The sequence below is a fragment of the Erythrolamprus reginae genome, chromosome 12 (assembly GCF_031021105.1).
Source record: "Erythrolamprus reginae isolate rEryReg1 chromosome 12, rEryReg1.hap1, whole genome shotgun sequence".
In the NCBI taxonomy this organism is placed as follows: domain Eukaryota; kingdom Metazoa; phylum Chordata; class Lepidosauria; order Squamata; family Dipsadidae; genus Erythrolamprus; species Erythrolamprus reginae.
In genome coordinates this window covers 28,396,952-28,421,583 of record NC_091961.1, presented here as the reverse complement: position 1 = coordinate 28,421,583, position 24,632 = coordinate 28,396,952, and the positions used below count along the sequence as shown (strand labels likewise).

At 44.5% G+C, this 24,632-nt stretch overlaps 1 protein-coding gene across 2 annotated transcripts in view; it reads left to right on the top strand.

Annotated features, from left to right (window-relative positions):
- NCAPD3 (non-SMC condensin II complex subunit D3) overlaps nucleotides 1–19,358 on the top strand; it is a 69,612-nt gene extending 50,254 nt beyond the window's left edge. The window contains exons 25-35 of one of the 2 annotated variants that reach the window (XM_070765208.1): nucleotides 1,944–2,081; nucleotides 4,291–4,424; nucleotides 5,919–6,118; nucleotides 7,251–7,361; nucleotides 10,696–10,872; nucleotides 13,210–13,346; nucleotides 14,242–14,369; nucleotides 15,776–15,853; nucleotides 16,652–16,729; nucleotides 16,818–16,878; nucleotides 17,824–19,358. In XM_070765208.1, the coding sequence (XP_070621309.1) occupies nucleotides 1,944–2,081; nucleotides 4,291–4,424; nucleotides 5,919–6,118; nucleotides 7,251–7,361; nucleotides 10,696–10,872; nucleotides 13,210–13,346; nucleotides 14,242–14,369; nucleotides 15,776–15,853; nucleotides 16,652–16,729; nucleotides 16,818–16,878; nucleotides 17,824–17,932 (1,351 nt within the window). In that variant the 3' untranslated portion in view covers nucleotides 17,933–19,358. The remainder of the gene's footprint in view (nucleotides 1–1,943; nucleotides 2,082–4,290; nucleotides 4,425–5,918; nucleotides 6,119–7,250; nucleotides 7,362–10,695; nucleotides 10,873–13,209; nucleotides 13,347–14,241; nucleotides 14,370–15,775; nucleotides 15,854–16,651; nucleotides 16,730–16,817; nucleotides 16,879–17,823) is intronic. The other variant, XM_070765207.1, reaches the window with a different exon arrangement.
- Nucleotides 19,359–24,632: the final 5,274 nt, after the last annotated feature.

Sequence of the window (24,632 nt, the reverse complement as noted above, 5' to 3'; positions counted from 1 at the left end):
TGCCTGACCGCAGAGGTGGGTTTTAACGAGTTTGCGAAAGATAAGGAAGGTAGGGGCAATCCTAATCTCCAGGGGGAGTTGATTCCAGAGGGTCGGGGCCGCCACAGAGAAGGCTCTTCTCCTGGGTCCCGCCAGATGACATTGTTTCGTCGTCGGGACCCGGAGAAGGCCAACTCTGTGGGACCTAACCGGTCGCTGGGATTTGTGCGGCAGAAGGCGGTCCCGGAGGTATTCTGGTCCGGTGCCATGAAGGGCTTTATAGGTCATAACCAACACTTTGACCGGAAACTGATCGGCAACCAATGCAGACTGCGGAGTGTTGATGAAACATGGGCATACCTAGGGAAACCCATGATTGCTCTCGCAGCTGCATTCTGCATGATCTGAAGTTTCCGATGTAGTTTCCACGTAGAGAGCATTGCAGTAGTAGTAGTAGTAATAATAATAATAATAATAACAACAAGAACAACTACTGGGGCCACCAGGAGTTGGGAAACAGGCTGTTTCCGACCACTAGAAGGCCTCCATGGCGGCAGACGAAGCTGTTTTTGCCCTCCCCAGGCATTGAATCTAGTGTGGGCACTCGCTCATGCACGATGGTGCGCGCCCATGTTCTTTCAGCACTCAAGGAAAAAAAGGTTCACCATCACTGCCCTATATCCTATGATGGAGAACCTATGGCACGTATGCCACAGGCGGCACGCAGTGACCTCTCTGCAGCCATGCCAGCCATCGCCCCGGCCCAGCTCCACTACGCTGGCCAGCTGGTCTTTGGGTCTCTGCCACATATGCGCGGGGCATTTCCACATGCTGCACTCAGGAAAGAAATTGGGACAGACGGGAGAAGGCACAGGAGGAAGGAATCCAGGGGGAGACTAGCGCATGTTAGAGAAACATCTTTCAGCTGTGGCGAGGGGAGCTTTCGTCCAGGTTCGCCTTGTGCACCAGTTGCGACCCTACTTGGACCAGGAGTCACTGCTCACAGTCACTCATGCCCTCATCACCTCGAGGTTCGACTACTGTAATGCTCTCTACATGGGGCTACCTTTGAAAAGTGTTCGGAAACTTCAGATCGTGCAGAATGCAGCTGCGAGAGCAGTCATGGGCTTCCCTAAATATGCCCATGTCACACCAACACTCCGCAGTCTGCATTGGTTGCCGATCAGTTTCCGATCACAATTCAAAGTGTTGGTTATGACCTATAAAACCCTTCATGGCACCGGACCAGATTATCTCAGGGACCGCCTTCTGCTGCACGAATCCCAGCGACCAGTTAGGTCCCACAGAGTGGATCTTCTCCGGGTCCCGTCAATTAAACAATGTCGCTTGGCGGGACCCAGGGGAAGAGCCTTCTCTGTGGCAGCCCCGGCCCTCTGGAACCAACTCCCCCCAGAGATTAGAGTTGCCCCCACCCTCCTTGCCTTTCGTAAGTTACTTAAAACCCACCTCTGCCGTCAGGCATGGGGGAATTGAGATCCTCTTTCCCCTTAGGCCTTTACAATTCTATGCATGGTATGTATGTATGTCTGGTTTTAATATTAATGGGATTTTAATTGTTTTTAGTATTAGATTACTATTGTACACTGTTTTATTATTGCTGTTAGCCGCTCCGAGTCTCCGGAGAGGGGCGGCATACAAATCCAATAAATAAATAAATGTTGGGAAAAGAAATTGGGGAGATCAGAGATCACGTGCGCGCGCACACATAGACAAATACACACACACACACAAAGACGTTTTGGTGCTAGCAGGCTTCCCTGAAGCCTCCTGAGACTAAAAACGGCCTGCCTCCGGTCCAACTGGGGTGTTGGCGGCCCTCTTCATTTTGTAACTTGGGCGGCATTGTCGTTGCTAAAACTTCTCCGGTTTTTGGGGTGAAGATGTTGATCCCCAGACAGTCATTTTCTTCATTGCTGTTGTGTTTCTTGGCCCTCTCTTCTCAGCTTCGCCAAATTCTGCTTGGTGCACCTGCTACTCAAGAGGAACCCGGTCATGTTTTCTCAGCACTTCATCGAATGCCTCTTCCACTTCAACGGCTACGAGGACCATGCGAAGTACAACAAGTTCCCCCAGAGCGAAAGGTCCGTGAATACTGTGGGTTTTGCATCCTGCCTTTTGCAAATAACGCGAAGTGGCGAACATACTCTCCTCTTCCTATTTTCCCCCGCGACAACAATCCTCTGAGTTGCCTTTCATAGCTAAATCAGGACTAGAACTCACCATCTCCTGGTGATTGGCCCAAAAATCACCCAGTTGGCTTTCAAAAGTAAGACAGGACTAGAACTCACAATCTCCTGGTGATTGGCTCAAAGTCACCCAGTTGGCTTTCATAGCTAAGGCAGGACTAGAACTCACAATATCCTGGTGATTGGCCCAAAGTCACCCAGTTGCCTTTCATAGCTAAATCAGGACTAGAATTCACAGTCTCCTGGTGATTGGCCCAAAATCACGCAGTTGGCTTTCATAGCTAAGGCAGGACTAGAACTCACAATATCCTGGTGATTGGCCCAAAATCACCCAATTGGCTTTCATAGTTAAATAAGGACTAGAACTCACAATCTCCTGGTGATTGGCCCAAAGTCACCCAGTTGCCTTTCATAGCTAAATCAGGACTAGAATTCACAGTCTCCTGGTGATTGGCCCAAAATCACGCAGTTGGCTTTCATAGCTAAGGCAGGACTAGAACTCACAATATCCTGGTGATTGGTCCAAAATCACCCAATTGGCTTTCATAGTTAAATCAGGACTAGAACTCACAATCTCCTGGTGATTGGCCCAAAGTCACCCAGTTGCCTTTCATAGCTAAGGCAGGACTAGAACTCACAATCTCTTAACAATAAAATTATTCATAATAAAATGTAAATAAAAGTTATATTATAAATACCATTTATTGGGATCAATGAGAAGGATGAAATTGTTTGTGCTGAGATGACAGACCGTCATAATTTGGTTCCCTGGGTCTTAATTTTAATCCGAGATGCGGCTCCACATCCAATAATCTGTTGCTTTTTTTTGACTTAATGTCCACAAACGCTGAAAAAGCAGCTTCACATAAATATGAAGTTGGAAAAGGCAAGATGTATTTCAGGACTTTTTCTGAACGCGTACCCCCACCAAACTTGTCCCCCTATCCATGGGGGTACTCACATTTGGGAATCACTGACTTAGACCAACCTGGCTTGAATCCTACCTAATTTATTTATTTATTGGATTTGTATGCCGCCCCTCTCCGCAGACTCGGGGCGGCTAACAACAATGATAAAAACAGCATGTAGAAATCCAATTAATAAAACAACTAAAAACCCTTATAATAAAACCAAACATACACACAAACATACCATGCATGACTTGTAATGGCCTAGGGGGGAAGGAATATCTTAACTCCCCCATGCCTGGTGGCATAAATGAGTCTTGAGTAATTTACGAAAGACAAGGAGGGTGGGGGCAGTTCTAATCTCCGAGGGGAGTTGGTTCCAGAGGGCCGGGGCCGCCACAGAGAAGGCTCTTCCCCTGGGGCCCGCCAAACGACATTGTTTAGTCGACGGGACCCGGAGAAGGCCATCTCTGTGGGACCTTATCAGTTGCTGGGATTCGTGCGGTAGCAGGCGGTTCCACAGGTAATCTGGTCCCATGCCATGTAGGGCTTTAAAGGTCATGACCAACACGAATTGTGACCGGAAACTGATCGGCAGCCAATGCAAGCCACGGAGTGTTGAAGAAACGTGGGCGAATCTTGGAAGCCCCACGACGGCTCTCGCGGCTGCGTTCTGCACGATCTGGAGTTTCCGAACACTTTTCAAAGGTAGCCCCATGTAGTTGCTAGGAAGAGAAGAGGTAAATCCGTTTGGACCACACATGAGAAGGAGAGGGCTTGAAGCTGGAGACCGATGAGAAGACCAGGAAGCAGACATATCCTACTATTACAGAAGAGGGCTTTTGAGGTAGCTGAGAATCAGGGTTGGGTCTTCGAATGGGGATTCCCCAGGCCACACTCTTAAAGAACCTTCAGCTGAATTGAAATGGAATTTAAAATACTGAATACATTCCCTCCCCTTGCATTTAATTATTCTCTCCTGCTGTCCCGTGTACAATTACAAGGGCTGGTTGTTTCGGGGGGGGGAAAAATTGCACCGGGGAGAGCCTCAGGTGCCATTGTCGAGTTGTCAGGTGAGTTTTCCCCACAATTCTGCCTTCACAATCCTCGGGGGCCTCTCTCCGACCGTGAGTGAATGCGGGGAGTGGCTCTTTGTGTGTCTTGGTCAATTCCTGGACTTTGTTCTCTTGCAACAGGGAGAAGAGCCTTTTTTCCCTGAAGGGCAAAGCCAACCAAGCGCTTCGGATGCAGATTTACAAGTTCCTCCTGGAGCACTTTACGGACGAACAGCGATTCAACATCACCTCCAAAATTAGCCTGAACGTCCTAGGTACGGCTGAAGTTTTAGAGCAACCCCTGAGTTGTGGCTTACTGTATATTTCAGAGTATAAGATGCACCTTAGTTTTTGGGAAGAAAAATAGGGAAAAGAGTCTGCTTACCAGGTATCCATCTGGCTAGCGTCCTTAGTTCTGGTCAGCTTCAGCACATTATTTTATCCCCTGGTTAGGGCTTTAACAAAACTTTATTTAGAGAGAGTAACAATGAAAGAGCTGGGAACATCATTAGCACCTAGAAAGAAATGTTCAGAGCACGTAGAGCAATGGAAAAAACCCATGCAAAGACTTAGGGCTTGGAAAACATTTTTTGCAGAGAGTAACAATGAAAGAGCTTGCCATCTTGTAAGAGCTGGGAGCATCGTTAGCACCTGGTTAGGGCTGGAAAGAAACTTATTCAGAGCAAAGTTAGAGCAATGAAAAAAACCCTGCAAAGACTTTGGGCTTAGAAAACATTCTTTGCAGAGAGAAATGATGAAAGAGCCTGCAAGGTAAGAGCTGGGAACATCGTTAGCACCTGGTTAGGGCTGGAAAGGAAACCCCACCTCTAGACTTCCGCATTTTTGCGATGCCGCAGGGGAATCCCAGCATCGCAAAAATGGGTGCTTCGCCTGGCAACGGAAGTCCGGAGGCGGGGCATCCCGGCGGCGGCGGCGGGTTTGTAAGGTGAAAATAGTTCGGAAGAAGAGGCCAAAAAATCTGAAACCCCGGGTTCGTATCTCGAAAAGTTCGTGTGACGAGGGGTTCGTAAGACGAGGTATCACTGTATTTGGGTTTCATCTTCAGGATCTGGCCTTCTAAAGAGCAGTCAGGGTTGATCTCTAGGACTGACCAGTTGGATCGCCTTGCAGTCCAAGGGACTCACAGGAGTCTTCTCCAGCACCAGAGTTGAAAGGCCTTAATTCTTTGGTTCTCAGCCTTCCTTATGGTCCGACTTTCACAGCCAAACATTGCAACTGGGAAAACCACAGCCTTGATTATACACACTTTGGTTGGCAGGGTGATGTCTCTACTTTTTAGCATGCTGTCTAGATTTACCGTAGCTTTCCTCCCCAGGAGCAAGCGTCTTTTAATTCCTTGTCTGTAGTCCCCATCTGCAGCGATCTCGGAGCCGAGGGAAATAAAATATGTCACTACCTCCATTTCTTCCCCATCCATTTGCCAGGAATTGAGAGGCCCGGATGCCATGATCTTAGTTTTCTTAACGTTGAGTTTCAAGCCAACTTTTGCACTCTCCTTCTTCACTCGCGTCAAGAGGCTTTTTAATTCCTCTTCATTTTCTGCCGCTAGAGTGGTATCATCTGCATACCTGAGGCTGTTGATATTCCTCTTAATTCCAACTTGTGATTCATCTAGCCCTGCCTTTCTCTTGAATGTGCTCTGCATATAAGTTAAACACCATTGTAATCTGCCCTACGTCTGCTAGAAGAAAGGCGTATTTCTTCTAAACATGTTTGAATTCTGAAATTCCTCTAAAAACTCATTGCAGCCTGCTTTGTGGATGGCATCCTCCCTCTCAATAAAGAAGCCAGCGATCTACTCTCGGATACCTTCGAGATCTTGAGCTGCAAGGAGATCAAACTCTCGGCCATGAGATCCAGACCAGAAGAAGACATCCAACCGGAAGAAGATGACTTGGCCATGGCCAATGCTGTCATGCAGGTGGCCCAGAAGAAGCTGATTTCACAAGTGAGTCTTGCTAACAGTGCCACCTGGAGTAGGTTGTTCCTTTTTACTTGCCCCTTAGCAAAATAATTGACTGTTGCTTTCGGCGGGGAGAGGCGCCTCACTTCTCATCTCGCTCGCAAAGCTACAAGTCCCCATTCCTGGAAACATTCTCATTTTAATTTTTTTTTCCAATTAGTTTATAATATAGTAAACAACCCAAGAGGCAAAAGTACCGTATTTTTGGAGTATAAGATGCACCTTAGTTTTTTGGGAGGAAAATACAGTAGTACCTCTAGATACGAGTTTCATTCGTTCCAGAACGGAGCTCGTATGTTGAACAACTCGTATCTGGAACAAATGGCTTTAGACTTTGTTTTTCCCCTCCGAGATAACCAGAAGCAAGGATTCTTGCGCCACCTAGTGGACGCTCGGCTCGTATCCCGAATTTGAGCTCGGGTCTCGAAAAGAAATTTCTCTCCCCTCGTGGCTCGTAATTTGGAATACTCGCATGTGAGCGGCTCGTAACTAGAGGTACTACTGTAGGGAAAAGAATGTGGTTACCAGATATTCTGCCGCCTTCTGCCGCACGAATCCCAGCGACCGATTAGGTCCCACAGAGTGGGCCTTCTCCGGGTCCCATCAACTAAACAATGTCGGTTGGCGGGCCCCAGGGGAAGAGCCTTCTCTGTGGCGGCCCCGACTCTCTGGAACCAGCTCCCCCCAGAGATTAGAACTGCCCCTACTCTCCCTGCCTTCTGTAAACTCCTTAAAACCCACCTTTGCCATCAGGCATGGGGGAACTGAAACACCTCCCCCGGGCATGTACAATTTATGCATGGTATGTTTGTGTGTGTGCTTGTTAGTAAATGGGGTTCTTTTAAAACTTTTTAAAATATTTTAAATTTATTTGGATTTGTTACGATTTGTTATATTTTGCTGTGAGCCGCCCCGAGTCCGTGGAGAGGGGCAGCATACAAATCTAAATAATAAATAAATAAATAAATAAAATATTCATCTGGCTTAATCTGGTCATCTTCAGTAGATTACTTTATCCCCTGGTTAGGGCTTTCTTCATTGTGTGTCCTCTCCATTGTTTGGGGTACACAGTGCTGTCCACCTAAACCTATCTCTCTGTGTTCCATCCGAATCCCAGGTCCAAAAGAAGAATTTCGTCGAAAACGTTATCCCCATCATCAGTTCGCTGAAGACATTGTTGGCGCAAAGCCAACTCCCAGCATTGAAGGACCTGATGAACTACCTCCAGGTAATTTTTTTCTCAACGGGGGAATGTTTATTTATTTATTTATTCTATATTTATGCCGCCCATATCCTTAGACTCAGGGCGGCTTACAACATGTTAGCAATAGCACTTTTTAACAGAGCCAGCACATTGCCCCCACAATCTTGGTCCTCATTTTACCCACCTCGGAAGGATGGAAGGCTGAGTCAACCTGGAGCCGGTGATGAGATTTGAACCGCTGACCTACAGATCTTGCAGTCAGCTTCAGTGGCCTGCAGTACAGCACTCTACCTGCTGCGCCACCCCGGCTCATATGCCATTAAAGTTTCAATTATATTGGTGCCGTGGTTAGAATGCAGGGTATTTCTGCCAACTGCCAGTAGTTCAATTCTTACTGGCTCAAGGTTGTCTCGGCCTTCCATCCTTCTGAGGTCGGTAACACGAGGACCCAGATTGTTGGGGGGCAAGAGGCGGATTCTGTGAACTGCTTAGAAGGCTGGAAAGCCTATTGTTCAATGGCTCAAGGTTGACTCAGCCTTCCATCCTTCTGAGGTCGGTAACACGAGGACCCAGATTGTTGGGGGGCAAGAGGCGGATTCTGTGAACTGCTTAGAAGGCTGGAAAGCCCTATGAAGTGGTATATAAGTGCTATTGTTCAATGGCTCAAGGTTGACTCAGCCTTCCATCCTTCCAATGTGGATAAAATGAGGACCCAGATTGTTGGGGGCAAGATGATAACTCTCCAAACTGCTTAGAGAGGGCTGTCAAGCAACCCAGCGACCAGTTAGGTCCCACAGAGTTGGCCTTCTCCGGGTCCTGTCGACTAAACAATGTTGTCTGGCGGGACCCAGGGGAAGAGCCTTCTCTGTGGCAGTCCTGACCCTCTGGAACCAACTCCCCCACCCCCCGGATATCAGAGTTGCCCCCACCCTCCTTGCCTTTCGTAAGCTCCTCAAAACCCACCTCTGTCGTCAGGCATGGGGGAATTGAAATTTTCCCTTCCCCCTAGGCTTATAGAATTTATACATGGTATGTTTGTATGTATGATTGCTTCTTTAAATTGGGGTTTTTTAGATTATTTTTAATATTAGATTTGTTTACATTGTCTTTTTATTGTTGTTAGCCGCCCCGAGTCTGCAGAGAGGGGCGGCATACAAATCTGGTAGATAGATAGATAGATAGATAGATAGATAGATAGATAGATAGATAGATAGATAGATAGATAGATAGATATATGATAGATAGATATATGATAGATAGATAGATAGATAGATAGATAGATAGAAACATTGATAGATAGATAGATGATAGATAGATAGATGATAGATAGATAGATAGATAGATAGATAGATAGATAGATAGATAGATGATAGATAGAAACATTGATAGATAGATAGATGATAGATAGAAACATTGATAGATGATAGATAGATACATTGATAGATAGATATATGATAGATAGATAGATAGATAGATAGATAGATAGATAGACACATTGATAGATAGATGATAGATAGATAGATAGACACATTGATAGATAGATGATAGATAGATAGATAGATAGATAGATAGATAGATAGATAGATAGATAGATAGAAAGATAAATATAGAAGTCTTAAGTGCTACTGCTATTGCTCACTGGCTCAAAGATGACTCAGCCTTCCATCCTTCCAAGATGGGTAAAAAGAGGAGCCAGTTTGTTGGAGCAAGGGGCTGACTCCATAAACTGCTTAGAGAGGGCTGGAAAGTCCTGTGAAGCGATGTCTAAGGGCTACTGCTATAGCTATAAAAGTGTTTTCAACCTTAGCAACTTGGAGATGCGTGGACTTCAACTCCCAGAATTCCTTAGTCACCTCAGAGGGTTGCTCTTGTGGGGGAAGATAGGAGGAAGAAGGAGCCTTAGATATGTTGATTGATTGATTGATCAGATTTCTCTGCCGCCCTTTTCCTGGGACTCCATAAACATTACAAAGCATGAAGACTATTAAAATAGTCTAAAAATCTCAATACAAAAAACCCTATAGAAATCCAAGTTAAGTTATCTTCTAAAACCCCCATACATTTAAAAATCAATCCAGGTTTGCCGCCTTGAATTGTTTCATAAAAATAAAGAAAGGGTATATAAAATAACAAGGCACTGATTAGGCTCCACAGAGTCGGCCTTCTCTGGGTCCCGTCAACTAAACAATGTCGTCTGGCGGGACCTAGGGAAGGAGCCTCCTCTGTGGCAGCCCCGGCCCTCTGGAATCAACTCCCCCCTGAGATTCGAATTGCCCCCACCCTCCTTGCCTTGCATAAGATGTTGAAGACCCATCTATACCACCAAGCATGGGGGGATTGATTTCTCCCCTTACCTTTCCTGACTCAACATATGAGATTGGTAGGATTGTTTTAGAATTGTTAGTTTTTTATAATAATGGGGTTTTTAATATAGTTTATATTGGATTTGTATTTTGTTGTATCTGATGTTGTTGTGAGCCTCTCCGAGTCCTCGGAGAGGGTGGGCATACAAATCTAATTAACAACAACAATAATAGTAATAATAATAATAATAATAATAATAAATCAGCTCAAATCTGTTGTGGTTAGCTCTGGCCCAGCTCCTGCCCCAAGGACTGTGGATGTGGGGGAGACATCCACATGCTGCAGGCCTGTTTTGCCCCCAGTGGAATCTGCTGATGAAGGCTCCTCTGACCAAGAAGACATGAGTGACAGGGAGGAGGAGAGTGTGGCAGACAGTTCAGATGGAGATCAATTCTCTAGCTCCTCCTTGGAGTCAGAACAAGAGTTAATTTATACAGCCATGCATGCGGAGAGTGATGCATAGGCAACAACAACTGAGAGATTATTATCAAAGAAAATGAGGCCACCTGTGGTTGGGTGGGGCTGTGGTCATTAGTGAGGCTGCTATAAATAGCAGCCTGTGGGTTTGGCCATTGTGGAGGATTATCTGATCCTTGTGTTTGGTGACTGCTTTACTGACTTTGACCTTTTGTGTGCTGCTTTTTCCCCGCTTTGAAACTAAACCAGAGCAAAGTGTGTTTCACTTTGTGAAAGAAGGACTGTGAATTGCCTCACAGCTGCAAGCTAAGTATCACAGGACTGATAAGGGACTTGTACCAATTACCAGTTTGTTTGGAGACGAGTGCTCTTGGCTATACCAAAAGAGGGCTTAGTTTAAGTGAATTTTCATTATAAAGAACACTGTTTTGAATTTTCAAACGTGTGTGTGTCTGAAATTTGTACCTGTGGATTTTTGGGAGGATTCTTCCAGAAAGCCCGACAGAACAAAATCCATCCAGGAACCCCTTCCTGCCCTCTCTAACCTTTTTTTGCTTTGATTTTTGCTTTCCTCCAGGAGATGATGCAAGACTATCGCCAGGAAATCAAGGAATTCTTTGCCCTGGACAAGCAGCTGCTGACTGAGCTGGAGTACGACATGAAGAAGTACGAGCAGCAGTTGGAGAAGGAGTCCGAGCAAGGCGGGGAGCTAAGCATGGATCCCGAAGGCCACCACTCCCGGATGGCCAGGCCGGTACGGATCTCCGGTTTGGTTGTGGTTCAAGTGCCATTGACCTCACTCCAAAGCCATTCGGACAATTGCACCCATCATCATCATCATCATCATCATCATCATCATCATCATTATTATTATTATTATTATTATGTCAGCACAACACAGCAAACGAGATCACTATGCTGGATTTCGTATTTCATCACCAGTCGGGCGCTTCCCAAGCACCTAGGACTACGTGATGTAGCAGCGAATTATGTTTGCCCATCCCAGTAAAGCGGCCTTTTGCAATTGACAGATGGAGATTTTGTCAATTCCGATGGTTTTCAAATGTCCGCTGAGATCCTTTGGCACTGCGCCCAGCGTTCCAAGTACCACTGGGACCACTTTCACTGGCTTATGCCAGAGTCGTTGCAGCTCGATTTTTAGATCTTCGTATTTCACTAATTTCTCTAGCTGCTTCTCCTCAATTCTGCTGTCTCCTGGGATTGCGATGTCGATGATCCATACTTTCTTTTTCTCCACGATCACAATGTCTGGTGCAGTGATTTTCAACCTTTTTTGAACCGTGGCACATTTTTTACATTTACAAAACCATGGGGGCACATTGAGTGGGGGGCAGGGGGGAGGCTAAAAAAAGTTTGGACAAAAAAATTCTCTCTCTCTCTTCATCCCTTTCGCTCTATTTCTCTCTCCCTCTTTCTCTCCCTTCCTCTTTTTTTCTCTCTCCATCCCTCTTTCTTTCTCTCTTCCTTCTTTCCTCTTTTTTGCTCTTTCTCCCTCCATACTTCCCTCTATGTCTTTCTCTCTCCCACCTTCCCTCCCTCTCTTTCTTTCTCTTGCCTTCTTTCTCTCTTGTTTTCTTTCTCTCTCTCTTGCTCTTTCTTTCTTTCTCTTTCTTTCTCTTGTTTTCTTTCTCTCTCTGAGCTTCGCGGCACACCTGACCATGTCTCGCGGCACACTATGTGCCACGGCACACTGGTTGAAAAACACTGGTCTGGTGTGTTATGCTTCAGAATTCGGTCAGTCGGAAGTCTACTTTCTTTAACTTTCTCTCCCCCTTCCTTCCCCAACCTCTCCACCCTTTATCTCCTCCCACCTTTCTACTTCCCCTTTTCTTTCTTTACCTTTCCTGAGTGGACTGTCTATAATTCTAAAAAAACATTTATTGGAACATGACTGGCAGTTTCTTTCTATCATCTTGTCAGCTTGCCAAAGCTTTTATTATTACAGTGGTACCTCTATGTAAGAACGCCTCTACTTAAAAACTTTTCTAGATGAGAACCGGGTGTTCAAAAAATTTTTGCCTCTTCTTTAGAACCATTTTCTATTTAAGAACCCGAGCCCGGAAAAATTTCCCAAGAAATTTGAGAGCAGCACGAAGGCCCGGCCAGTTTCCTGCCATTCCCCCTTTAATCCCAGCCATCTCGGGCTTTTCTGGGCTGCCAGAGGAGACTTTTGTTGGTGCTTAAGGAGGCTTTGGCAGCCCAGAGCGAACGGAGCATTTTCCTTTCTCTGGGCATTTGGAGAGGGAATAAACCTCTGGCAGCGCCCAGAGAAAAGAAACGCTCCCTTTGCTCTAGGAAGTGACTGTCCTCCTCCTCTTCTTCCTCTTCCTCCCACCCAAATTCCGAGCTTTTATTTCTTTCCTAATGGGATTGCATGCATTATTTGCTTTCACATTGATTCCTATGGGAAAAATTGCTTCTTCTTACAAACTTTTCTACTTAGGAACCTGGTCACGGAACGAATTAAGTTCGTAAGTGGAGGTACCACTGTAAATCATTATCTTTGACAAAATTGAACGGGTCCAAAGACGGGCTACAAGAATGGTGGAAGGCCTTAAGCATAAAACGTATCAGGAAAGACTTCATGAACTCAATCTGTATAGTCTGGAGGACAGAAGGAAAAGGGGGGACATGATCGAAACATTTAAATATGTTAAAGGGTTAAACAAGGTTCAGGAGGGAAGTGTTTTTAATAGGAAAGTGAACACAAGAACAAGGGGGCACAATCTGAAGTTAGTTGGGGGGAAGATCAAAAGCAACGTGAGAAAATATTATTTCACTGAAAGAGTAGTAGATCCTTGGAACAAACTTCCAGCAGACGTGGTTGGTAAATCCACAGTAACTGAATTTAAACATGCCTGGGATAAACATATATCCATTGTAAGATAAAATACAGGAAATAGTGTAAGGGCAGACTAGATGGACCATGAGGTCTTTTTCTGCCGTCAGTCTTCTATGTTTCAATGTTTCTTTAATTTAAGCTAAAATTGTCTTGGATGTATAACTTTTATCAGTGCCACCTCCCTGCTATTCTCATCACCTTTAACCCCTTTCTGTTTTCTTCTTTAAGCAACAGCCTTCACCTCTGAATCAGGTGGGCGAGACCTCCCTGCGTGCCCAAAGCAATTCTCCACCTCTGCGATCTCCTCGCTCGACCTTTGCAAATTTTGCCGTTCCCGAGCCAAGAACCACAAAAACCAGACCCAGGTACACTTCTCGACCTCTCCCCTTCCTTGTCAGCACATGTCGCACGAAAATGCGCTTAATCTGTTTCCAACGGAACCTTTTGATACCATCTCCTGCCCTCATCACCTCAAGGTTCGATTATTGCAACGCTCTCTACATGGGGCTACCTTTGAAAAGTGTTCGGAAACTTCAGATCATGCAGAACGCGGCCGCGAGAGCCATCGTGAGGCTTCCAAGATTCGCCCACGTTTCTACAACACTCCGTGGCCTGCATTGGCTGCTGATCAGTTTCCGGTCACAATTCAAAGTGTTGGTAATGACCTTTAAAGCCCTACATGGCATTGGACCAGAGTACCTCCGGAACCGCCTGCTACCGCACGAATCCCAGTGACTGATAAGGTCCCACAGAGTTGGCCTTCTCCGTGTCCCATCGACTAAACAATGTCGTTTGGCGGGCCCCAGGGGAAGAGCCTTCTCTGTGGCGGCCCCGGCCCTCTGGAATCAACTCCCCCGGCAGATTAGAATTGCCCCCACCCTCCCTGTCTTTCGTAACCTACTCAAGACTCACTTATACCGCCAGGCATGGGGGAGTTGAGACACCTTTCCCCCAGGCTCTTTTATACTTTGTTTTATGTTTGGTATGAATGTGTTGTTTGGTTTTTTTAAATAATGATAGGGTTTTATATGTTTTTTAATATTAGATTTGTTCTACTATAATATTGTTTTTATTATTGTTGTGAGCCGCCCCGAGTCTTCGGAGAGGGGCGGCATATAAATCTAATAATAATAATAATAATAATAATAATAATTATTATTATTATTACTATTATTTATCTCCGCCACTCAGCAAGGGATGCTTGAAGCTCCCAGGGTTGGGATGAAAGGGCCAATCATTTGCCGTTTGCTCCCCTTGTAGGAATATGTCCCTGAGTACCATTGCCATCATCAATTCCGCTAAGCAAGCCGTTGAGTCCGTAAAAATGAAGCGTTGCAGGAGCCTGGGCATCAGGCTGGAATCTCTGGGGAGCAGACAAAGCGATAAAGGTAGGCTGCTGTAGTATTTCTTGTGTGGGTCAAAGGCCATATGGTTGGGCATGCCCAGATATGACCAACACTGCACATGGGTGCTTAGTTCACATTATGCTGTTAGGCTAACATGAGCTTTGCTCAGGCTTTGCAGTTAGGCCTGGATTTGTAGACCTGGAAAGTTCAGAGAAAGTTCATGTTCTCAGGAGCGGAATGATATCATCAAAAGGAAATGAGCGTGCTGGCTGGTGCCATCAAACTTATTCCTTTGCTAACTGTCAAAGCTTTCTCGAGACTTATACCTGCAGCTTTATCTATGCTATATTGGCATGTTTATAAATTAAAACATCATGTAAAACTGAGCATGTGTATTAGCTGAATTAGGTCATAGAAAGCAGTAATTTATAAAAAAGAGGGCCGTGTGAAATAAAGTTGGCTTTTTTACTCCTGCAATACTCTTTGTCTGTCTTTGAATCCTTTGCAACTCTGCAGGCTGTTCCCCAAACCAGTTTGGTCTAGTGGCTGAGGCACCAGGCTAGAAAGTGGGAGACGAGAGTTCTAGTCCCACCTTAGGCAAGAAAGGCAATTGGGTGACTTTGAGCTAATCAACAGGTGCCAGGGAATTCTAGTCCCGCCTTAGGCAAGAAAGCCAATTGGGTGACTTTGAGCTAATCACCAGGTGCCAGGGAATTCTAGTCCCGCCTTAGGCAAGAAAGGCAATTGGGCGACTTAGAGCTAATCACCAGGTGCCAGGGAATTCTAGTCCCGCCTTAGGCAAGAAAGCCAATTGGGTGACTTTGCGCTAATCACAAGGTGCCAGGGAATTCTAGTCCCGCCTTAGGCAAGAAAGGCAATTGGGTGACTTTGAGCTAATCACTAGGTGCCAGGGAATTCTAGTCCCGCCTTAGGCAAGAAAGGCAATTGGGTGACTTTGAGCTAATCATTAGAAGGTAATGAATTCTAGTCCTGCCTTAGGCAAGAAAGCCAATTGGGTGACTTTGAGCTAATCATTAGAGAGAAAGGAAAGAAAGAAGGAAGGAGAGAGAGAGGAAAGAAAGAAGGAAGGAAGGAAGGAAGGAGCGAGAGAAAGGAAAGAAAGAAAGAAGGAAGGAAGGAGAGAGAGAGAAAGGAAAGAAAGAAGGAAGGAGAGAGAGAGGAAAGAAAGAAGGAAGGAAGGAGCGAGAGAAAGGAAAGAAAGAAAGAAGGAAGGAAGGAGAGAGAGAGAAAGGAAAGAAGGAAGGAAGGAGAGAGAAAGGAAAGAAGGAAGGAAGGAGAGAGAGAGAAAAGAAAGAAAGAAAGAAAGAAAGAAAGAAAGAAAGAAAGAAAGAAAGAAAGCTAAGGGTGTGGACTAACATCCTGCAGATATTTTCTGTGGCTAACATTGTTCCTTTCTTTCCACCCCCCGCCCCCCCTCTCCTTCTTAGCTTCCTTTTGCAGTCTGAACCGACCATCCTCCGTAACCAACATTCCCTTGGAAGGCCGTGCAATCAGTACTCCTGAAAGTAAGTGTCTTTAAGTGTCTTTTAAAAAACATCTACTGTATTTTTCAGACTATAAGACGCACCTTAGTTTTGGGGCAGGAAAATAAGGGGGGGAAATTTACCTATCAGGTATTCATCGGACTAGCGTCTATAGTCAGGACAGCTCCGGCATATTATTTTATCCCCTGGTTAGGGCTGAAAAAAATTTTTTTGGGGAGGGAGTAGCAATGAAAACAAGCCCAGAAAGATTTAGGGCTGGAAAAAAACTTCTTTGGAGTAGCAATGAAAACAAGCCCGGAAAGATTTAGGGCTGGAAAAAAACTTATTTGGAGTAGCAATGAAAACAAGCTCGGAAAGATTTAGGGCTGGAAAAAAACTTCTTTGGAGTAGCAATGAAAACAAGCTCGGAAAGATTTAGGGCTGGAAAAAAACTTCTTTGGAGTAGCAATGAAAACAAGCCCGGGAAGATTTAGGGCTGGAAAAAAACTTCTTTGGAGTAGCAATGAAAACAAGCTCGGAAAGATTTAGGGCTGGAAAAAAACTTCTTTGGAGTAGCAATGAAAACAAGCCCGGGAAGATTTAGGGCTGGAAAAAAACTTCTTTGGAGTAGCAATGAAAACAAGCCCGGGAAGATTTAGGGCTGGAAAAAAACTTCTTTGGAGTAGCAATGAAAACAAGCCCGGGAAGATTTAGGGCTGGAAAAAAACTTCTTTGGAGTAGCAATGAAAACAAGCTCGGAAAGATTTAGGGCTGGAAAAAAAACATTGACTTTCCCATGTTAGCGTGCACTCCAGGTTGTGTTATTTTTTGTTCTTCCAGAGTCCATTAACAACGTGACCTTCGGAGCCGGAGTCAGTCAAATTAGCTTGAACATCACATCGTCTTCTTCTTCTAAAGGCAGGTGCAGTTCCAATTTCCTTGTTGGTTTCTTTTTTTTTTTTAACGAGGCAACCTCGCTACAATTCCTCTTCTCTTACTCCTGCAGTCAAAGAGGAAGCAGAAACTCCAGAGCCGCAGGTCATTTGCTTGACCTCCCCAGATAAGTTGTGAGTATAAATGAAACTCTAGTCTTTTTCTTCCCCACGATTGGTACGTCTGAGTGTATGCTTGCATGTGTATGTATGTATGTATGTATGTATGTATGTATGTATGTATGTATGTATGTATTTATTTATTTATTTATTTATGTATTTAGTTAGTTAGTTAGTCAGTCCAATACACAATGAGGGTTTTAGTGGGTATGTATCTATATACACATAGTAAAATACATGATGAAGGTTATAGAGGAGATACTCATAGTAAAATATATCTATGAAATAATAGAAGAGAAGTTATAGGAATAGAACATACCAATGAAAGAATAGAAGAAGAGATATAAGAATAGAAGAAAGGTATAGGAGATATAAGAGAGCAATAGGACAGGGGACGGAAGGCACTCTAGTGCACTTGTACTCGCCCCTTACTGACCTCTTAGGAATCTGGATAGGTCAACGGTGGATAGTCTAAGGGTAAAGTGTTGGGGGTTTGGGGATGACACTATGGAGTCCGGTAATGAGTTCCACGCTTCGACAACTCGGTTGCTGAAGTCGTATTTTTTACAGTCAAGTTTGGAGCGGTTAATATTAAGTTTAAATCTGTTGTGTGCTCTTGTGTTGTTGTGGTTGAAGCTGAAGTAGTCGCCGACAGGCAGCGAGGGATTACTGTATACCACTGCACAGTGCTTCACAACCCTCTCTAAGGAGTTTACAGAGTCAGCCTATTTGCTCCCGACAATCTGGGTCCTCATTTTACCCACCTCGGAAGGCTGGCTGACTGAGTCAACCTTGAGCCTGGTGAGATCTGAACTGCTAAATTGCAGGCAGGCAGCAGAAGTAGCCTGCAGTACTGCACTCTAACCACCGCGCCACTGCGGCTCACGAATGGCTCTCTGTTGGTTCCGCTGAATCCCATGGGCGTTCTTCTTTTCACTTCTTTTTTGCGTTCTCTTGCAGGCCGCCCCAGCCTGTCCCATGGAAGGTGGATTCTCCGAGAAGAAACAGAGCACCCACTTTAAACGTGCGGAGATCCGCCCGTCAGAGGTCCCGACAACCCAAGAAATGACCGTTTCTCACCCCCGGCAAGAATGCGTCTTGCCTAGGAGTAGAATCATGTTTTCTAGAGCACTCTCCGCCCCTTTGGGGAACATCATCGATCGATGCCTCCTAAACTTATCTCTTTTTTATTCTCCCCACGTCAAGTGCGCTTGCTGGCTTTGCTTTTATAATGGGGGTGCTATAAATAATCTGTTTAGCATTGCTGCAGCTGGCAATGCTCAATTGTTGCGTGGCTGGACAAGGCGCCTCCTAGTTTTTTGTTCGATATGTGGACGTCAATGGTGGCACGGCTAATTGCACGGCTTGGCTTTGAGCGCATTTTTTTCCCCTGCACCTGTGCAGGTAGCAAAATGTCGCACAGGGATACACGTGGGCGTGTGTTTCGGCGCGGGTTTTTTTGCTACCGTGCATGCTTCCTCATAAAAAAAACCCTTGCCAAAACACATGTGTCGCCGTGCGAGATTTTGCTACCTGCACAAGTGCAAACGCCAAAATTGCTCTGGAGCTCTGGCGGGCAATTAGCCGTACCAGCAGGAACCCACTACTGGGGGATGATCTGTGCAGTAATTGTGTGGATTGGGGTCCGTGAAGTATTTACTGGGACCAGCTTTCGACGATTGACATGTAGCCCTGTGTTCTAAAGTCTTTCCTACAGCCATCATCTCTACCGCTAAGCTTCATTTAATACTCTTGTTTTGCATCTGCGGAGAGGATGGTGAATGTAAGGCTGCATGGGATTAAAAGGCATCGTTCCATACAGCCATGTGTCTGGTCTAGGCCAGACTTCAAACATGGGGAGAAGAAGCTTGGAGAGGGTGGGGGGGTGAGTCTCCTGGAAGAATTGCGTGTTAAAAATTTCATGCTGTAATTCCTCCCCCGTGAATGAAAACGGTTGCACAACCCAGCGAGTGAGAAAAATCATAAATCGCCCTGGAAATGAATCCATAGTTTCCTCCTGCAGAGAAAGAAGGAATGGCTGGGTCTCCCTAGAAAAGAAGTCCCCAAACTTGGCAACTTTAAGACTCGTGGACCTCAACTCTGGCTGGAGAACTCTGGGAGTTGAAGTCCACAAGTCTTAAAGTTGCCAAGTTTGGGGTTTCCTACCCTATGGACACACTGTCCCCTGAGAAAGCTTTGAGGAGTAAAACAAAACAGATTCCCAGGGGAAGAAAGCACCAGTTAGCCTAAACCAGGAATCTCCAGACTTGGCAATTTTAAGAGTTGTGGACTTCCAGCTCCGAGAAATCCTGAGGAATCCTGAAAGTGCTACAGATCTTTAAAAAGTTGCCCAGTTTAGAGACCCCTGGCTAAAACCACCATCCTTTTCAGGGACTACGTGATTAGCTGACCCTGGTGTGAGGATTATTTATTACGTTCGTGCCATATTCTCAGTCTTGCTATATACATAATAAATACTTTTTACGAATCCCAAATGCCGCCGCTTGCTTTGTAGTCAAAGCTTCATGTCTCCTTCCATCCTTTTGTGAATCTCGTTGGGAAAGAGTTTAAGGTCCGTTTAGTTTAGTTTAGTTTCATTGGATTTATATGCCGCCCCTCTCCGAAAACTCGGGGCGGCTAACAGCAATCATAAACAGTATACAATAATAATCCAATACTAAAAGCGAATTAAAAACCCCTTAATATAAAAAACCAAACATACATACTAACATACTATACATACAATTGTAAAGGCCTAGGGGGAGAAGGAAGCAATTGTAATCTCTGGGGGGAGTTGGTTCCAGAGGGCTGGGGCCGCCACAGAGAAGGCTCTTCCCCTGGGTCCCGCCAAGCGGCATTGTTTAGTTGACGGGACCCGGAGAAGGCCAACTCTGTGGGACATAACTGGTCGCTGGGATTCGTGCGGCAGAAGGCGGTCCCTGAGATAATCTGGCCCGGTGCCATGAAGGGCTTTATAGGTCATAACCAACACTTTGAATTGTGACCGGAAACTGATTGGCAACCAATGCAGACTGCGGAGTGTTGGTGTGACATGGGCATATTTAGGGAAGCCCATGATTGCTCTCGCAGCTGCATTCTGCACGATCTGAAGTTCCTGAACACTTTTCAAAGGTCCGACAGGAAATGCTTCTCAAAGGGGCCCGAGGAATTTGTGAGAATTTGAAAAAAAAAAAAATCTTATTTATGATTTGATTTGATGTCTATGCCGCCCTTTTCCTCAGAGTCAGGGCGGCTCACAACAAAAAATATACTGCTCAAAAAAATAAAGGGAGCACTCAAATAAAACATCCTAGATCTGAATGAATGAAATATTCTCATTGAATATTTCATTTGCACAACTATTCCGTTTGTACGACAGCATGTGAAATTGTCAATCAGTGTTGCTTCCTAAGTGGACAGTTTGATTTCACAGAAGTTTGATTTACTGGGAGTTATCTTGTGTTGTTTAAGTGATCCCTTTATTCTTTTGAGCAGTGTAGATTTTGGGGGTAAAAAAAAGAATTGCTTTTCCAAGGACTGTTTTATCGCAATTAAGCAATGCATTGGCTCGGTTCATGAACATGTGGATGAGAAAACATCTTTTTTAAAGAATAATATTTATTTTTATTAACATACAGGTTGAAAACCATTCTGCTGATTGCCTTCCATCTTCCTTTTACTTTACATGACAAAAGAAGAGAATATTATTTTACTGAAAGAGTAGTAGATCCTTGGAACAAAGGTCCAGCAGACGTGGTTGGTAAATCCACAGGAACTGAATTTAAACATGCCTGGGATAAACATCCATCCATCCTAAGATAAAAATACAGGAAATAGTATAAGGGCAGACTAGATGGATCATGTGGTCTTTTTCTGCCGTCAGTCTTCTATGTTTCTAAGAGACAATTGAAGATTCCTCACCCCACCCCCACATCCATCTTGTAAGAACTGCAGAAGATTTGGTGGAGATCTCTTGAATTTGAGATTTACTCTTTGTTGCGCCTTCCCTAAAGGTTGTAGAAATGCAATCATGAATCCATTGGCTGGGATTTATTGCTTAAAGAAAAGGAGCAAACAGCTGCCACTACCTACCCGTGCTTTTAAACTGAGCCGATGTCTCAATTTTTCAGTTTATAGAGTTTTTTCGTGAAGATTTAGCGGTCGGGAGACGGTCCTTAAATCTTTGCTTTCCCCCTTATAAAAACAATTCAGCCAGACACACAAAAAATAGACTCTTGTCCACCATAGTTCTAAGTGAACATAATGCTCTTCGAAGAGCAGTTTACACATTTCACCCCAAAGCCTTAACAATGTCCCCCTTGCTGCTGTAGCTTGACCAGTTGGTAACTTACAAATGAGAGTTCTTCCATCTGTCCATCCACCCACATCAACCCATAACTGTATTTTGTCCATATGTTGTTCATTGTATCATTAGAGGGCAGGACAAGGCATGTGAAGATACATGAGTCCAGGGGTAGGCAAAGTTGGCTCTTCCATGACATATGGACTTCAACCCAGAATTCCTCAGCTAGCATGATTGGCTCAGGAATTTTTATTTATTTATTTTGTCCAATACACAATGAGGGTTTTAGTGGGTATATATCTATATACACATAGTAAAATACATGATGAAGATTATAGAGGAGATACTCATAGTAAAATATATCAATGAAAGAATAGAAGAAGAGATATAGGAATAGACGAAAGGTATAGGAGATATAGGAGAGCAATAGGACAGAGGACAGAAGGCACTCTAGTGCACTTGTACTCGCCCCTTACTGACCTCTTAGGAATCTGGATAGGTCAACCGTAGATAATCTAAGGGTAAAGTGTTGGGGGTTTGGGGATGACACTATGGAGTCCGGTAATGAGTTCCACGCCTCGACAACTCGGTTACTGAAGTCATATTTTTTACAGTCAAGTTTGGAGCGGTTAATATTAAGTTTAAATCTGTTGTGTGCTCTTGTGTTGTTGTGGTTGAAGCTGAAGTAGTCGCCGACAGGCAGGACATTGCAGCATATGATCTTGTGGGCAATACTTAGATCTTGTTTAAGGCGTCTTAGTTCTAAACTTTCTAGGCCCAGGATTGAAAGTCTAGTCTAGTAGGGTATTCTATTTCGAGTGGAGGAGTGAAGGGCTCTTCTGGTGAAGTATCTTTGGACATTTTCAAGGGTGTTAATGTCTGAGATGCGACATGGGTTCCAAACAGATGAGCTGTATTCGAGGATGGGTCTGGCAAATGTTTTGTAAGCTCTGGTAAGTAGTGTGAGATTGCCAGAGCAGAAGCTTTTACAACTCTTGAAGCCTTCTTGGCTATGTTGTTGCAGTGGGCTTTGGCACTTAAATCTTTTGTTATTAGTATACCAAGGTCTTTAACCGAGTGGGGATTATCTGTGATAATTTGATTATTCAGTTCGTATTTGGAGTTTAGATTCTTTTCCCCAATATGTAGGACAGAGCATTTGCTAGTTGAGATTTGGAGTCAAATTCTGGGAGTTGAAGTCCACAAGTCATAGAAGAGCCAACTTTGCCTATCTGTGCACCAGGCCAACACCCACCTAGATCTCATTTGCTGATGGAAACATTCTTAAATTTTTTAACAAGCCTGAAAATCCCTTGCGTTGGACTGGAGTCAGGGCAATTGAATGGAGCTGAGTGTTTGCTAACCGGATGCCATTCCTGACACCTATGTGAGGTTCACAGCAGATATTTTCACTTTCCGCTAAGAGAGAGAAATATCTGCCGCTTCCTAGGATCGAACACGAAGCCTCCTGATTGTGGGGTAAGGGCTCCACCTCTAAGCCACATCGTCGTCCCAGCTGACGGACGAAATGACCAAGGTAAAGCAGATCCAGGTTTCTGATGTGATGTTCACTTGGAGGCACACCTTTCCTATCAGAGGTTGGTGGCCTTTAGCTTTAGTATCCTCCTATAGCACACAAAAACGATGTACCAGGACAGAGATGAAAATAAACTGAACCTGTGTGTATGTGTACCAATATGGCTTCAAAGAGGGTGAAATTCGGCAGATTCTGCAGAAACGGTAGTGGAAACTTCGAGTAGTTAGAAGAACCAATAGTGGAAGTTTTGAGTAGTTTGGAGAACTGGTAGTGGGAATTTTGAGTAGTTCGGAGAACTGGTAGTGGAAATTTTAAGTAGTTTGGAAAACTGGTAGTGGAAATTTTGAGTAGTTAGAATTGGTAGTGGAAATTTTGAGTAGTTGGAAGAACCAATACTGGAAGTTTTGAGTAGTTCGGAGAACTGGTAGTGGGAATTTTGAGTAGTTAGGAGAACTGGTAGTGGGAATTTTGAGTAGTTAGGAGAATTGGTAGTGGAAATTTTGAGTAGTTAGGAGAATTGGTAGTGGAAATTTTGAGCAGTTCGGAGAACCAAAAGTGGAAGTTTTGAGTAGTTCAGAGAACTGGCAGTGGAAATTTTGAGTAGTTAGAAGAACCAATAGTGGAAGTTTTGAGTAGTTCGGAGAACCAAAAGTGGAAGTTTTGAGTAGTTCGGAGAACTGGTAGTGGAAATTTCGAGTACTTAGGAGAACCGGTAGTGGAAATTTTAAGCAGTTCGGAGAACTGGTAGTGGAAATTTTGAGTAGGAGAACCAGTAGTGGAAATTTTAAGCAGTTCGGAGAACCCATAGTAGAAATTTTGAGTAGTTAGGAGAATTGGTAGTGGAAATTTTGAGTAGTTTGGAGAACTGGTAGTGGAAATTTTGAGAAGTTTGGAGAACTGGTAGTGGAAATTTTGAGTAGTTAGAAGAACCAATAGTGGAAGTTTTGAGTAGTTCGGAGAACTGGTAGTGGGAATTTTGAGTAGTTAGAAGAACCAATAGTGGAAGTTTTGAGTAGTTCGGAGAACTGATAGTGGGAATTTTGAGTAGTTAGCAGAACCAATAGTGGAAATTTTGAGCAGTTAGGAGAATTGGTAGTGGAAATTTTGAGAAGTTCGGAGAACCGGTAGCAGAAATTTGAGTAGTTCAGAGAACCAGCAAATACCACTTCTGGCTGGCTCCAGAATGGGATGGAAATAGAGATTTTGCAGTATCTTTCTCCTTCCACACCCACAAAACCAGTAGTAAAAAAGAATAGATTTCACCACTGCTTCAAAGTCCTAGTGAGAATGCTCACCCCCTGAGAATTGGGAATAAATGATCGTTCAGGAGCCTGTGCTAAAGATAAGGAGAAGAATGTAACCACACAGGTACTCCTCATCTTAAAACTGTTCACTTAGTGACCGTTGGATGCTACAGCAGGACGGAAAAAGTGGTGTATGATCAGTCCTTGCACATATAACTCCCACCGTGCTCCCCAAAGTCATATGACCAAAATTCAGGTGTTTGGCCATTGGCACGTAGTCCTTAACTTACAACCTTGATTTAAGACCAAAATTTAAAGAGATTTGTTGAGCGAGTTTTGGCCCTCTTTTACAACTCTTCTTGCCATGTTTGGTTCAGTGAATCGCTGTCGTTCTTCAATTGCCAGCAGTTCAATCCTGACCGGCTCAAGGTTGACTCACCCCTCCATCCTTCCTCGGTCGCTAAAATAGGGACCCAGATTGTTGGGGGCAAGATGCTGACTCTGTAAACCGCTCAGAGAGGGCTGGAAAGCCCTGTGAAGCGGTATACAGTGGTACCTCTACCTAAGAACACCTCTACTTACGAACATTTCTAGATAAGAATTTTTTTGGGCTCTTCTCAAGAACCATTTTCCACTTACAAACCCGAACCTCCGAAACTAACCGGAAATGGCAAGGATAAGCCTC